At 33.6% G+C, this 17,530-nt stretch overlaps 1 protein-coding gene across 1 annotated transcript in view; it reads left to right on the top strand.

Moving 5' to 3' along the window:
- The window catches only part of LOC129219221 (BTB/POZ domain-containing protein KCTD3-like), a 151,812-nt gene that overhangs the window by 88,490 nt on the left and 45,792 nt on the right, over nt 1-17,530 (top strand). The window contains exons 14-15 of the mRNA XM_054853546.1: nt 2,061-2,216; nt 8,478-8,574. Of these exons, the coding sequence (XP_054709521.1) occupies nt 2,061-2,216; nt 8,478-8,574 (253 nt within the window). The remainder of the gene's footprint in view (nt 1-2,060; nt 2,217-8,477; nt 8,575-17,530) is intronic.

Below are 17,530 nucleotides of genomic sequence, written 5' to 3'. Positions count from 1 at the left end.
AATACTTGCAGACATCGATATACGTATTTATTGGTGCATTTATGTGAATATGTCTATACGTGCCTACACGAGCATATGCCTATGCACACGCACATCCTCATATATTTAACCGCGTTTACTGTAAAAACAATGCATATTAAGTGAAATTAATATTTAATTTATATCTGCATCATACTTAAAGATTAAGTGACATTAGAAAAACAATATTCGTTAAGCCTAATGTTATGAGCACTTTACCCTATCTTACTTAAATTGTTCTAAAAAATTATCTAAAATAGATTCAGCTAACTGCTAATGAGTAAGAGTTCTTGAGACATGTAGGAAGCTTCCTGTGCAAGTCAATCTGTTCATAATCCTAACAAACAAAATATCCCAAGGAAGTAAAAGAGGTGTTTGGATTTTAAAGTTTTTCATATTCACACAATTTTTTTTTTTTTTACCAAATAAAATTTTTGCCAGTTGTAAAATTTTGTATTCAAAAAGTAGTTTCTAACTGCCCTACTCGAAAATAAAATTTTCACATTCATTCAAACATTTATTTCCAAGTTATCGCCCTTTATTTGATGTATGAACACTTTACCCCATTGACCACTTTCCCCCACCAGACCGTACCAGTATTAAATGTATCTTAAGTACTATATGTCAGTCTACATGGGATGAAAGTCATAAATTTAAAGTATGCATCATGACATTGTGAATACAGTAGACTCTTGACTATCCAACTTAATGTGAAGGACGGGTAAGTTAGTCTTGGTTGTTAAGGTTGCTTAGACCGTACTCCGGGAGCCTCAGTATTAAAAAACATTCTCTTTTTCTTTCCATCATCGCTAACTTCAGATGAAAGAACACATTTCATTCTATTTTATCAACACTCATATGTAGAATTAAAAAAAAAAATACAGAGTAGTTATTTGTTTACACAAAAGCAAACCAATGTTTAGGCTAGTACAGTGTGGGAACTTCCTATTTCAGTGATGCTAAAGGGATGAAAGTCCAGTCACAAAATCAATATTTAGTGTTAACGAAGCCTATACTAATGTCCCGCGACACTTTTCCAAAAGTTTTCGTGTTGCAGGTGAGGAATTTGTAACAGGAAAAAAAAAAAAGAAAATACTCGAGTAAAACTCTCATTATAGCCATTTCGCGTAAGTCGGATCGTGGTGTAACGAGATCCACAATACGATCAGACTAAATTGCTGTAGAAAATTTTGTGATAACTTTTTTTTTGAGTATTTACTTTATTTTTCCATATATTTGACTTTTGGTTTTTACAACTTGTATTACATATTTGTTCATTTTATTAGCATAATTAAAATCAAAGTTTAGATGACATTTGATGCAGTGAGAAGCTAGTGGATGTAAGTGGACATTTTAAAGTTTTGAGTAAAAGGCGTTTGAAGTTGTCGGGCTCTGTAGGCTTTCATTGAAATTTTTTTTATAAATCATGCTGTATAACAGCACCTGCCAGGAGTACTGATGCTCTTGCCCCAAGATAAAGGACAGGTTCACCAACCACTTGTAATGTTTATCTCCAAATTTTCAATTTTGGCACTTACATCCCTTTGCTTCTCACTGCCTCATTTGTGTCTTGGTACTAATGACACAACTATAAATTGCATTGGTGTTTTTCATAATTAACAAATGTGCTGTAAAGCATATGTTATTTGTATGTTTTTTTACAAGCATTTTTTAAAATCACTAAGATAGTATTTATTTTACATATTAAATTAATCTATTTTAAACTAGAAATGCTTATACCTCTTACTCAAATAAAGTTGTTTAAAATCTTCCTTTTTTTCTCCCTTGAAACTTAGACTCAATCTCCTGTTTTTTATATTTCATGAAGGTGGCAGGTCTGTCGTAGTATTTTCAAAGATCCATAACTATCCTTAATTTTCTTTCTTTTTTTATTTTAAGTGCTTTAAAAATGTAACTTTTTTTTATGCTGGTTTATCAACGTATTTTATTTTAAATTCATCTTTTCTCACTTCTCAAATGAAATTTTGTGTTAAATTTAAATGAAAAAAAAACCTTTTTTCAACAAGTTTATATTTTTGTAGTTTGTTCAGAATATAATCATGCGAGAACATGGAGCGTTACCAGATTTCGTGGTATGATTTCAACTCAACCAGGCTCAACTCCTTTAGCATCTTTTAAAGTGATCTCTTTGGAAGATATGGAACCCAATACGAGTTATCTTGCTGGAAATGATAGTGGTAAGAAAATTTGTCAACTTTATTTACAGTTACATCTTTGGTTCGAAGCACTTGTGATGTAAACAGGGTGAAACTTTTTCAGATCAACCATGGGAACTCTGGTTTTTCCCTGTGTATGAAATGAAAATTCAAAAAGTTTTTTTCTTTTTTTTTTTCAATAGTGATAGAAAAAATTAAACATTTTTGTAAAATCTTAAGAGATGCTCAAATGACAAGCTTTCTTTTCATTTGTTTATTTGATTGGTATTAATGGGCAAAAGCCGCTTGCATGTGCCATTAGGGACATGCATACAATGTGTTGGTACAACCAACTGCTTAATATAATGCAATGCGCTCTTGCAGAGGTGCATTTCTTCCCATGATGCAACACTGCAACAGTTCAATGACGCAGCTTGGGATCTTCCCGTGACGCAACATGGCCGCCCAGGATGAAATATAATATGTTTCAGAATTTATACAATTCAGTTGAAAAATACACAAGATAACAAAGCACATGAATGGTTAAGATATTCATAAAACTGATAAAACATAATAAAATAAGTATGGTATGAAACACAGTATACATGAAGAATTTATCGAATTAAACTATTATCTTGAATTGGCAACAAACATAATTTGGATATGGGGCGTTGAAACACACCAGTTGCAGTTTTAAGTTTACAAGTACGAATTATTCCATCCTTTTTCCTGGAATCACCTCAATAATTCAGGCAAGGACCCACTTGCAAGGTGGAATATTTTCTTCTTTTAATAGCACTAAAGCTCCTATTTTTATATTTTCTTTCTTAAACTGCCATTTACCATGCTGCTGCAAATGATTTAGATAGTCCGTGGACCACCGCTTCCAAAAACGTTGGACGTATTTCGTAATATGTTGCCAATGTGATAATCTATTATCTGCAATATTTATAACATTAGGTTCAGGAATTGCACAGATAGGACGGCGGATTAAAAAGTGCCCAGGAGTTAGGACCTCAAATTCATTTTCATGTCTTCTGAAATAGAAAATAAAGGCCGCGAGTTGAGTATCACTTCGATTTGAATGACAAGAGTTTCAAAATCCTCTAATGTAATTTTACTGTTCCCTAATGCCCTATGGAGGTGATGTTTAAAGGATTTGACCCCAGCTTCCCATAAGCCTCCGAAGTTGGGAGAACGCGGGGGAATGAATTTCCAAGTTATAAATTCACTGGCTAAGAAATTTGTTAAGTCCTCGTTAGGAGAATTCAGCATTTTCTTGAATGAATTCAATTCTGAGCATGCACCCTTAAAATTGGTGGCATTGTCAGAAGTGATAGTTCGTATTTTACCTCTCCTAGCACAGAATCTTTTTAGAGCGGCGATAAATGCTGCAGCGGATAAATCGCTTACATTCTCCATATGCACAGCTTTGGTTGACATGCATACAAAGATTGCTACATAAGCCTTTGAGTAAACTCCTTTTCTTTGATTTTTGTATTTTATATAAAATGCTCCACAAAAATCTACACCACAATGTAAGAATGTTGAATTAGGTGTAACACGTTCAGAGGGCAGTTGTCCCGTTAATTGATCCATTGATTCTAGTCTTTGCTTAAAACATGTAACACAAGTGTGTACTACCTTTCAAGCAATGCTTTTTGCCTTGAGATTCCAATATTGCATCTAAACTTGGTGCACTAAACCTTGAGCACCAATGTGCAAATATTTTTTATGAACATATTCAAAAATTAAGGCAGTAAGTTTGTGATCATTAGGCAAAATCAATTGATGCTTTGAATCAAACGGTAAATTCGAATTTCTTAGTCTACCCCCTACTCTAAGCATCGAGTTGTTATCCAAAAACGGATCTAATGATTTTAACTTAGAATTAGAAGGAACATTTCGCCCTTTTCTTAGAGCATCTATTTCACATGGGAACTTACCTTCCTGAGCTTCTTTAATGAGATATTCGGTAGCAAACTGTAACTCACTGGTGGTGAGATACTTACTTGTACTTTTGATTCCTCTGTGGAGGATATTGTTTCTAAACCTAAAAATATAACTACATATTCTAATTAGCTTACTAAAATTATTTGTTCGACTATACAATGTCTCAATTAATTCAGAACTGCTATAAAGAGAAAGAGAAATATTAATTTTAGAGTCATTCTCGATGTTCCTATATTTTACTTTAGTTTCTGGCAAATAGTCTGTCTCGGGAACATCAATTGTCTCTTTAGGGACAGGAAGACTGTCAGCTTTCAAAAATTTTGGTCCCTGGAACCACATAGAGTTCTCTAAAAAATGTCTAACACTAGCACCTCTGCTCAAGATGTCACACGGGTTGTCCCTCGTGGAACAGTGAAACCAAGAAGTTGAATCTGTTAGTGCTTTGATTTCCATGACACGGTTAGCAACAAATTGCTTCCATCGCTTTGTAGAGCCTTTAATCCAATAAAGCGCTATTTTAGAGTCTGTCCAGTAATATGCCGTAGACGTTATCTTCTTGTCGAGGATTTCTTTCACTTTAGTAGTTAATCTGGCACTTAGTAAGGCTCCAAGTAGTTCTAATCTTGGCACTCTCAGGACCTTTAAAGGTGCTACACGGCTCTTCGAAGTTATGAGATTCACATAAATTCCATCACTTGTTTTCACTCTTAAATAAACTGCAGCTCCGTATGCTTTCTTACTGGCATCGCAGAAGCTATGAATTTCTATTATGTCTTCCGTGCTGGTTGTATCGAGTACTAATCTTGGAATCTTCAGTTCCTCTAAAAGAGGTAATTCTGCATGCCATTGCATCCATTCTTTTTCCATTTTCGGAGGTAGGTTTCCATCCCAAGAGATGTTTTCCTGCCAAAGCTCCTGAATCAAGCGCTTTACTCTTACTGTAAAAGGTGATATTAATCCCAAAGGGTCAAAGATCTTTCCTATTGTTTGCAGTATTGTGTGTTTAGTATCCTTACAGTCTAAATCAAAAAGACTTCTAATATCTATTTTCAAATAATCTTCATTTGGGTACCAAGGCACACCTAAGACTTTAGTCTGATGAGTACCTAAATTGTTTAAATTCAAAGGACAAGTGTTGAACTTTTCCGTTTTCCAGTTCTCCATCAAGCCAGCGTCGTTGCTGATCCATTTTCGAAGAGTCATCCCAGCGGCTTCCATAATATTTTTTGCAGTACGAGAAATTTCAAGTGCTTCTTCAAGATCCTTACCAGCTTAAATTAAGTCATCTACATAAAAACAATTATCTAAAAGGGAAATTGTTTGAGGACAGTCATTTTTATATTTTTCTAGATATCTAATAGTTGCTGATAGCAAAAACGGGCTTGAACTTACTCCAAAATTAACGCGCTTGAATTTTAATATTTTGAAATCCTTGAGAGATTTAAAATCTTCATTAAACCACAAGAAGCGAACAGCATCGCGATCCTTTTCTGCTAGCGAAATCTGCAGAAAGGCTTTTTCGATATCTGAAATAAAAGCTATCTTATGCAATCTAAACTGCACTAAAATATCGAATAGAAGTGGATTTATATTTGTGCCTGGCCACAAACAATCTTTTAATGACAGTTCATTACCCTCATGAGAACTTGCGTCAAACACTATTCGAACCTTCGTTGTAAGTTTGTCTTCCTTACAGACTGCATGATTAGGCATATAATAAATAGCCTTGTGTGAATCGGGTTTATCCCTTTCCACTTGTTCTATAATCCCTTGATTTAAATAATCTTTGATTATTTCAGAATATTGATGATACAACTCTTCATTCCGATAAAATTTTCTCTTTAGCCCTTTTAAACATTGTTTAGCAATATTAAAATTGTCCTTCAATTCTTTCCAATCTCTTTTCCAGGGTAATTCAACCTCATAACGATCTTTTATGAACCTAACAGTTCTATCAAATATGTTGTGTGCTTGGTCTTCTTCTAATAACTTTGAATCCTCATGTTTGATTCCTATAGATTCTAGTTCCCAAAACTGTCTTAAATTATTATTCAGCTCATCAAAGTCCCTAATTAGATGACACTGAACATAGCTAACGGACGGTTTTATTTTGCCCAGAACTCCAGTTGGAATCCATCCGAAAACTGAATCTTGCAATGTAAGTTTATCGTTAACTTCAAATGTAGAATGTTTAAAAATTTTATAAAAGAATTCAGCTCCAATTGAGGCATGAATTTTTCCTGGTTTGAAAAATGTAGGATGAGCAAACTCAATGAAAGAAGGAAATTTTATGTTTGAAACGTTTAATTGAGTTGATGGAATAATGTCTGTAATTTTAGGCACGAGTAGAAAATTCATGTTCTCTTTGAATGTTTCATCAGAATTGGAAACGAGTATTAATTTTGTTTCTTATGTTATGGATTGATCCATTTAATCCAATTATTGAGACATTGATTGAATTCCTCTTCAATCCTAACAGTTCAGCACATTCACTTATTAGAATATTTACATTAGAACAGCTGTCCAAGACCGCACGGATACGTATTCTTTGGCCTGAAGAATTTCTAATGAAGATAAAACATGTGCTTAATAACATGGGTCTTTTTTCTGTCATGACAATACTAAGTGTTTGAAATGTTTCAGGCTGCTTTGCATTTCCGAGATTCATTGCAGAAGATGACGCAACGGATATTGGTTTTGGGTTATCACCGAAATATTTATGCGAGTTCAAGGTCAGCGCCTCTAAAGGAGTTTCAGTTTGGCTCCTGTCTTCTTTTTTCTCTCTGTGGAGAAGTGAATTATGTCGTAGAGCACAATACAAGCAAGACATTTTAGAAAAACATGATTTCACCGTATGATTTATATTCAAACAGTTAACGCGTAGTTTATTTTGTTTAACGACATCGTATCTTTCCGATACATTCATTTTATGAAACCCGGAACATTTATTCAAACTATGAGAGTTCTTGCACAAAATACAAATCTTTGGTTTAGCTTTTTCATTCGAATGAAGTACGAAGGTTTTTGTTTTATTTGAATAAGAGTTGGACGGTTTGTTGAGTGCCTTGTTAGCAATATTTCTGTTCACACTTTCTAGTGTAGAACTTCTATTTTCCAGAAAGGAGATCAATTCCGCGAACTTCGGGTATTCTTTTTTCGTCGTAGTGTATTCAAACAATTTTCTTGTTTTCCTATCTACTTTTTGCAGTATGATATTGATAAGGAAAGTATCTGACAGATCATTTTGCTCATAATTTAGTACTTTTAACACTCTTATATATTTATGTATGCAATAGACAAATTTTCTTAATTCTTTGGCAGATTCATGTTGAATTTTTTCATAAAAAATTATAGCCATATAATTATCCACCATTAATCGGTGATTTTCAAACCTTTCTGTTAGTGCTGTGAACAAAGAATGAAAGGAATCATCAGCTCTTTCTAATTGCTTAGCTTCGGCATTTAAAGATGCACGTAAATAGCACAGCTTTTGTGTATCATTTAATTGATCATTGTTTATGATTAAATTGGTAAATTGTACCTTGAATGTTGACCGTTCGTCATATTTACCGGAAAAAACAGGTAAAGGTATCTCTGGAAGCTTAACTTTCATATTATTCAATTTTTTGACATCATTATTTTCAACATTCCTCTCTAACTGAGGTACTTCTTTAATAGATATGAGAAAGGTGTTTAGGCTTACCTCTATTTCTTCGAGGCAATCATCAATGTCTTCCAATTCCTTGTTCAGAGCTGGCAAGTTTTCAATTGTCCTGGACTTCATAATATGCCTCCCTGATTTTCCGAAACTTTCGATTGAAGTTCTTGCAATTTTCAAATTTTGACTTCCAATAAGGTACTTGTAAAAGCCTTCGATTCGGAAATGTCTTTCACAAATGTTTCTAGCTTAGTTGCGGCACTTTTGAAAGTACCTTTCATGCGATTTAGTTTATTCATAGGTTGGCTCCGGCTTGACGGACCACTATGTAAAATCTTAAGAGATGCTCAAATGACAAGCTTTCTTTTCATTTGTTTATTTGATTGGTATTAATGGGCAAAAGCCGCTTACATGTGCCATTAGCGACGTGCATACAATGTGTTGGTACAACCAACAGCTAACAACCAACTGCTTAATATAATGCAATGCGCTCTTGCAGAGGCGCATTTCTTCCCATGATGCAACACTGCAATAGTTCAATGACGCAACTTGGGATCTTCCCGTGACGCAACAATTTATAAAACCTGTGCTTCAAGTATCTCTTCTAGTGCAATGATGTTGTTACTTTACTTATGTCAAGCATAATTTATTAAATGTTTGTTGAGATTTTTTTTTTCCAATTTTTCTCTTAGGTCCTTATGGTGAACAAGATGATGAGCAAGTTTTCATTCAAAAAGTAGTTCCAGAAACTGATCAACTCTATGTGCGTTACGCTTCAACTGGAAAAAGGTTTTGTATGCATATTTGTATGCAAAGTTTTGTATGCAAGGTTTTGTATACAGTTTAATTTTTATGACACTCAAGTTATCATACATAACATTTCTTTTGGGGTCATGCCATTGTTCTGTATTTTGAATAACAGCTTCACAAATTTTAAACTATCATGTAATAGGTTTTTATATTTTCTACCAAATTCATACACTCCTGTTTGTGAAAATTGCAACACCATGAAAGAAGTATCATAGTTGAATGAAATTTAATACACAGTTGAGTGGTAATGGTACAAATAAATGATTACATTTTCAAACCAAGCAAACAATAAAAAGGGATAGAAATTAGTATTTTGTGTGGCCACCACGCGCTGCAATAAGAGCTGCTACACGACTCGGCATGGAGTGAAACAAAGTTTGAATATCTCCTTGCAGAAGAGTATTCCATATTGTTTGTATTCGCAACCAAAGTTTGTGGTGTCTGTCATCTCGAGCTGATGTCACATTTCTGGGTCCACTTCTGGATTTCCAAGCTGTCTGACTTTCGTCCGTCCACTGCTTCCAAACATGCATGATTGTGCTGCTATGAGCGGCTACTGCGCGATAACAGGGTTCGTACGCTCCTTATAAACTCCTGCTTTTTAAGAAAAGAAAATAAGGGCCCTTAAAACTCCTGAATTTTGCTATTATCTCCTTACTAACTCTTTATTTTTTATTCTACATGGCCTTAAAGATTTTCTTCTACCATCAATCCAATATATAGTGATTATTTTATACCGAATTTTACCAGAATTTCGGTATTTTTTCTTCTGTTAATACTGGAAATCCAATTTTTTTTGTTCGACTATTTTCTTCCCCTCATCCGATTTTTTCCCCTTACTCTAAATTTCTGACGACTATGGTGATAATTATTAATAATATTACATCTTGTAGCCTTGTTAAAGTACCATTCTAAAATTTTTTTGCTTTAATAAATTCTTTTATTTGCCGTTTTTAGACTTTTGTAGCTTTCATTTTTATTACAGCAATCTTTTTGCATCCGATTTGAGGATCGATTTTTTTCTGATTTTTGATGCCTATTTGCTTTTTTATGGTCAAATGAATGAAATTTCTTTTTATTCCTATAAAAATCACAAAGTAAAAATTTTCAAGCAAAATTCTGTGTCATTTATGCGAGTCAAAAAGTTAAGATCTAAATCGCGTATTTAATTTGATTTTTGCTTCAATTACGTCGATTGTTATCAATAATACGTTCATTGTAGAGCTCTGAAATGCAATTCTTAAATAATTGAGTTAAATAAATTTTTTTATGTGCCGTTCTTTATACTTTTAAGGCGTTCCCTTTTAAAAATTAATCTCTGTGCATCCGCCATGGGAATCGGATTTTTTGCATTTATGATGCTTACTATGCCTTGTGAAGAGGCAAAGGTATTAAGTTCATTTATATTTTTAATTAAAATCATTAGATTGAAAAGTTTTTACCAAATTCATGCTCTTTAAGAGTGTCGAATGTCAGAAAGTTAACTACGGAATCGCTGGCAGAAATTAATTTTTGTTTCAACTATTTTAAGTGTTTTAATACATACTTAATATCTGTAGTTGGCAGGGTTTGTATTTTTTAAAATTTTTATTTAAATCAGTTTTTTTATTTGTTAAAATTTTAAACATTTCTAAATATTAATTACTATAGTTTATACAATAGATAAAAGAGCAACTTTATAGTTTAACAGTGGTACCACTATTTCCTAGAATTATAATTTTCATGCTTTTTAGAGGAAAAATTCTCAAAATTTAGCTCTTTTCTATGTTAATCAGCAAAGAGTTACACAGTTTTTTTTTTTGAAATATTCTACAAAATTTTGAAAATTAAAATAATTTGTACGATTTTTTTCAAAAGGATCCCTAATATTTAAATTAGATTTTCTGTGTTTCAATCTCGTATGAGTAATTACGTTAAAATCAAACACAAGCTTCACCAACAATTGTTTGTTGTATTTGAAGTTTGTCCTTTTGTATCCTGTAAATATTTCAATCATTTTGATAGTTGGAAGTTATTTTGGCCTCTACTACTTTCAGTTGGCTTATTATAGTTTAAACAATTATTTTTTAAAGTACAGTTGAGCCTGCTTAATGGAATAGGCAATTTGCCAGGAAAAACTATTCTAATAAATGGGATGTTCCATTATCCGGGATAAAAATAACGCACATCAACGGTGTTGTACATCGGAATTTTATTACATTAAGCGGGATATTCTATTATCCGATATTCCATTAAGCGGGCTCGACTGTATTTCTTTTTTTTTCATCAGAAAATTGTTAGTACGTGTTTTGTTTTTGAGAAAATGTTAATTTTTAATCAATTTCACTTTTTTTTTCAAAATAAAACGTGTTTTAATGGTCAACACCCCCCTCCCCCTTTGTATTTGAGTTTTATTTCGAGTCGGCAAAAGTATAAGAAACTGCAAATGCATATTTTACTATAAATTTAGTATGTTTGTGCATTCAATGCATTGTATGGAAGCAAAAATAAATAATACATGAGTTGTACATATTTTTTTTCTGAAATACGTCTTAAAAAATGCATCTTTAAACAAGAAACTGGTTCTTAAAAAGTAAAATGAACTCCTGCAAAACTCTTTAAAAACTCCTTACTTTTAATTTTAAAATTTGAGTATGAACCCTGGATAAGACAATCCAGCTTCATGAAGGCTAACAATTCTGCCCCATTCAAACTCTGAAATTTGCTCAAATTTCGCTTTCTATCTTCGAAGAGGCATAGTAAAGATTCAGTTAACGTTTACTCTAGCATATAACCACCGATAATCATACACGCCCCTCTACAGCCCTCCATTTATATTCGGTTTGATCCGGCATTCAGAGGCGCTGCTCCACATGCGCTACCGGTCTGCAATTCTAATCATTTGGATGTCATGCCCTACTTTAAATTTCTGGCAATTTTTAGCTCACTCGCGTAAGTCCTTCATAGTGTTGCAATTTTCACAAACAGGAGTGTATTTTGAGTATTGCCAACCTGTCCCGCTTTGCGGTTTGTTTCTCCTAATTTTTTATTGATCATGTTCTAGATGTTTTGATGTTCCAGTAGCATTTTGACTATAAATCTTATCACTAATTTATTGTTCATTGCATGTGTTATTGACCAGAATAAAAGTGAATAAATAAGGTTCACTCCCATCTCCACCAATTCATATATTCTTATGTTGTGATATTTCATCTGAAGTTCCAGCATATGATTGGTGGAAATTTCTGTAGATTCATGTCATTCACACACATTTAAAACCTCCACACTTCTTAATTTGCCTTTATCGGGAACTGGTTTGGTTTACTAATTTACCTGAGGACCATGTGTTGCATACTGAAGATTCTGCTCTTACTGGTTGATCTGCTATAACATATGTCAACTGTTTACTATAGGTCACATGAAGGTAAGGTTTATTCAGCTACTGAAAGGAATTATATTTGCTCAAAATGCTCAGGTGGCAGACATACAAGCCACTATATTAATTTTGGAAGTCCAGTTAGCCTTTAGGGATAATAAAGAGGAATCTATTGAAAGAAACATAGATATTAGCTGTTGTGAGTTAGTTGTAGTTAATTCTGGTGCTGCTGAGTTTTTAGAGGGCTCAGCAGTTGAGGTATTCGTCAAAACTTCAGACTTGAAAACAGGGTGCTATTTTGGAGGATTCTTTGTGTGGAGTACCGTAATTTCGGGTAGATGAGCCACCCTATCGTATACACCGCATGTACAATAATTGACGAGTTAAAAACAAAAATTCATTGGATAAACCACCCCATCAAATACACCGCAGAATAGTTTGTCAAAGCATGGCGTCCCCCTCTCCCTTCTATATATATGGATGTGATCATTTATAACAGTGAGAACAAAACTGTAGCAAGTGACTAGACTTAATGGAAATGTACTGAACCTCAGGTAAAAGAAAAGATCGGAAAACGCTTGTTACTTAAAGAACTAGTGTTACCAGATATATAAAACTACATTTGATTTGATGAAAAATTTTCAAATCATCGTGTCATAATTGTTACATCAAAAAAATGTTTAACTTTAAAAAAAGGATTTTTATTTTGTTTTATCATCATTGAGACCAGGGCTGCGGAGTCGGAAGGAAAATGGCCAACTTTGACTCCAACGCCTGGATTTTGAAACGTCTAATACCGACTTTGTTTCTTTTTATTAATTATTTTTTTTGAGCAATCACGATTGCTTATTGTTCTCATTTGACTGTTTTGATGTCCTATCTTTTTATTTTCCCACCGCCGCCCTCCGCACCCTGTCACCGTCGACCGGCTCCTCACGATGCTGCTCCTATAGCAAAAGCCGTCTCCATCCATGTCCTACACACACGCGCATACAAACACAACTACACACACACGCATGCACACACAAACACATACACACAACTACCCACACATTCATACCTGCTCACTGACACAAACACATATGCCTACACACACATACACATAACCCCCCCCACACACATACACACATTCATATACACAACTACCCACACACTTATGCCAGCACACAAACACACATGCCTATGCACACATACACATACACATACCCCTGCACACAAACACACATACCCCCACACACAAACACACATGCCTACATACACACACTTGTGATTGCGAAAAACATAATTTGAATTCAAGATGTCAAAATTCAAATTAATTTCTTTTTTTTTTTTTCAATTTTTCCTCTTTATGGGAAGAAGGAGAAACCCCTAAACAGAGTTTGAAATATTAATTCCTTTTTATGAACTTTTGACCTTGTATTATATTGTAAACCTACGATACATTCAGCGTTAAAAATTTAATTTGAAAATCAAATTTTACAATAGTTGCAATTTTAAAAGTGAGATTATGTAAAAATCCAATTTTTCTAAATATTGAAATGAATCAATTTGCTCCCCTTTTATGTTTAACAAGCTGATGTTGATCGAATTGTGTGCTTTAAATTTTTAAAAGCTGTAAAGAGAGCTACTTGAGAGAAAATAAAGTTTCTTTGCTGAGTCAAAAAACCTTTCTTTAGAGGGTGCTCTGCCGTGGGTGACACATGTGGCAGGTGAGACCCCATGTTAATTTTCGATTTTATAAAAAGTGTAAATTCTTTAATTCTGAAAAATGTCCCCAATCAATCTTAAATTATATTTCATCTATAAAATTTTAACAAAAATGGACTATATTGTGGGGAGAGGCCGGGTACATGTACATCTGGAACAAACTTTACACAAAATGCGGCAGAAGACAGCTTTGTACGAATAGCTTTTACTATGACTATATGTCTTCTTCGTTCAATTTTTAATTTTAATTTTATTGGCTGCTTTATAAGTAACCTTAATATGAAAATTTTAAGATTAACTGTATTTACTGAGTGTTGTAACCAAGTGATCATATACCGTATTTTCATGTATATTACTGCAGCAGTGTATATTCCGCAGGTACTAAAATCGGCCTGCAGAGGAAAAAACTCTTTTTATAATCCGCGGATAACAGGATGCAAAAATTTAGAATTTGATTTTTAACATACTATTTTAGCAACTAAATGAAAAATGTGAAAAAGTAATAACTTCTAAGGTATATTCAAAATCAATATACATAATAGTCTAAAATTGATTTCTTCTCGAAATTGTACTTATAGTAAGCTAATTACTTGAAGACAAAGAGTCAAGCAAGGAGCAAACGATCTAATCGTGCAAATGAAGGCTTCATCCTTTACTGTATGTTTATTTTGCCTAGTCTGAATCACATAAGAATAACATTCAAGCTATGTAAAATAAACAACAGGGAGGATAATGATCTTTATTGGCAAATCCTGATGTAAAGATTGGGGTTCAATGCATTGGTGTTGAGAAAAAAAAATCACAGATAATCTGCAGAAGGATATAATCCACACCTCATAAATTTTACAGTTTTTTAACAGATAATCCTCAGATATAATGCAGGAAAATATGGTATTTATTTTATATATTACCGTATGTTTGATACGGTATTTATTTTATTGCACACTTTTTAGTGAGAACCAAGCTTATAGATATAGTCTTTAGGTTTAGAAAGCAGATATATTTTATTGGACCTTCTGGATTCGCGCTAAGACTTATTTGAATTTACTGAGCACCCTCATAAGTTTCCTCCTGAATAATAAGCCCCGACTTGCTCTTGCTCAAGGGAATAGCTGTAAATTCTGCTTTTGATTCTTCCATCTACTACCTGCCCCCTACTCTTTCACTTACCCTTTTTTGCTCTACAGGAAAAATAGCACCACGTGTCCTTTTTGTCAACTTGAAGTGATAAGTTTCGTCTCTCCCTCCCCTCATAGTATTGTGAGACAGTTAGCCGGGTGGGGACAGATCAGGGAAAAGTCAGGGAACTTTATTAGTCAGGGAAATATCAGGGAATTTCGAAAAAATAACACAATTTCATTGAAAACTGATTAAATGAAGAAAAAACCTTTTTTCTTTGCAAAACTGAGTACCTTGATTTCCAAGGCATTTTCTGCTAATTATTTGTTTCAAAAAAGTAAAATTAATGAGGTGCAATCATCAAGGATGAGATTTTTCAGACTTTTGACGGGCTTCCGGCTTTTTCCGTTGGTTTTCAAAACCTTTCCTCCTTTTTTTGCCTCTTTCAGGCCTTATTTTTCTCAAAATCTGGAAAAAAATACTTTTTTTAAAAAATTTTCGGTCTCCGATTTATTTTTCTTTCTATTTTTTCCTCTCGAATCTTCATCCTCCTTGATATCTGCCAAAAATGTATGTTTTAGAATCATGCCAACGACGTCAAACATGTGCTGCGCCCAAAGTTGCATGCCTCGTTTGAGATTTCAATCTTTTTGCATCCTGCAAGTATTTCAATTATTTTTAATGTCGGGTGGTTTTTTACTATCTGCTTATTTTATTCATCATTTCAATAATATTTTTTATTTCTTTAGTTTATTTTAGAAAAAATGCAAAAGTCAATCAAAAAATGTGGCTTAGCACCCACAGTTTCGAGTTTTACTGAAACTTGGCATGGTTACTTTTTTCTGTATTTAAGAAAGTAAAAAATATTTATGGTGAATCTCAAATGGTTTAGGCTTTTCAACCTGTTAAAAGTTTTGAGATTTCATGATTAAATGAGGCAGCTGCAAGTTGTTCTTTTGATTCCGAATGGTCATTCCATGCAAAATGAGCAAATCAGCTGTGGCTGGCATGTCACAAATTTCAATGAAAATTTTTATTTAGGTAAATCATTCATATCTATGAGGGGTATGTAAAGTCTGAAAGTTTAAAACTGTTTGTTGCTTTGTTATTAAAATTAGAAGTTGATGCTTAGGCTAAGCCTAAATTTTCAGAGTTCATGGGCAGCCAGTTTGTAACTCAATAACTCCATAAGTTACAAACATACACTTAAAATATAAATATTTCCACATTCTATACAATCTCTATTAGGAAAGAGGAAAGTAACATTTATTCAGAGCTTTTTTTGAACATGAGCTATCAACAAAGATTGAAAACTTGCCAATTTACTTCAGATTTTAAATCACTCTTCTAGCTCTTTTAGTGATAACAATAGCAGTACCCGCACGGCGATGCCCGTGCTGAGAAGTAAGACCGTTGAACAAAAAAACAAAAAAAAACTGCACGCCCCCCCTTTTTGATGTTAAATGATCATTTTTCTTCAACTAAAATGCATACACACCTTTTCAAAACACCTATAAAAGTCTCTTTGGAATTTAAAACTATTTGCCAAAACACATAAGAATATTAACAGTAGCTTTAAAATTCAAAATAATCCTTCAACTACATTGTTCATTTCTTAACGCGCCAAACAGCTATGCTCCCGTAATTTTGCCCTTTAGCGAGTGAATTTTTCCCCCCTAGTGTTTCCCCCCCTGCAATTTAAAGTGTTTTGCAAAACAAACAATGCTATCATTAAAACGTTACAAAGAACGATCACAATTGAATAATACAACAAATCAAGTTATTTAGGGGAGGGTGGGGCAAGATAAGATACTTAACCAAAAAACAGTTGTGGTGGCAAACCAAACTCATAAAAAAATTCAAAAACTATGTGTTTATTATCCTTCACATATTATAAATGTATAATATTTGACTCAATGTCCTATTTCCAACAGAAAAGTTTTGACGCATGTTTTAATTTGATGAGTCAAAATCCCATCTTACCTCACCATGTGGGGTAAGATGAGATTCAGTGTTTTCATAAGTCAAAAAGATGAACCAACTTCATCGTTCTTATTCTCCTCTCCTGCGCACGAACAATGGCCTATTTCTTGCATTCATGGCACCATATCTATCCTTCTGTCGATTGGGAATATAAATATCCGCAATAAAGATATTAGACACCAGAAGGCTCAGACGACGATAAAGAATCATTTCACTTCCCTTTAAATACAGTTTTTGGTTTTGATTTTCCAGTTTTCCTTCTTTTGTTTTTATCTTTTGCCTGATCAACTTTCATTGCTGTACTAGTTGATGGGGTCAGTGAAAATTTTCAATTATTTTCGATCTTCTCGTGTTCCTGCTTGAATTTTTTTCTATTTTCTTCTCTTCTCTCTGTTTAGAGTTTTCTATTTTCTACCGTTCTTTTCAGTCTTCACCACAAGAAGGTTCTTTCTTTCAGTCCTAAAGAAGATCTCCTTCTTCCAAAGAAAACATAATTTTCATTGAGCCCAAAGTCTTAATTGGATCTAAACTTGTGGTTTCTTTATTTGAATAAAATTTGCCAGCTGTCGAAATCTAAAGAACATGTCTGTTTAATGGCTATTTTTCAGGGTCTTTCACTTTTCTATTAAGTGTAGCCGTGGTACATTATAAGAGCGGGATGATTTCTTAAATCTCATTTCTGCACTCATTATGGATTCAGTGGCATGTTGCATTGATCCTTGTGACCAAATTCGTCTTCCTTTCGTGGGTTATCACAATCTTAAGAAATCT

This window comes from Uloborus diversus, chromosome 3 (assembly GCF_026930045.1).
Source record: "Uloborus diversus isolate 005 chromosome 3, Udiv.v.3.1, whole genome shotgun sequence".
Classification (NCBI taxonomy): domain Eukaryota; kingdom Metazoa; phylum Arthropoda; class Arachnida; order Araneae; family Uloboridae; genus Uloborus; species Uloborus diversus.
The sequence above is the reverse complement of the archived record's forward strand: the minus strand, read 5'-3'. Positions and strand labels throughout refer to the sequence as shown.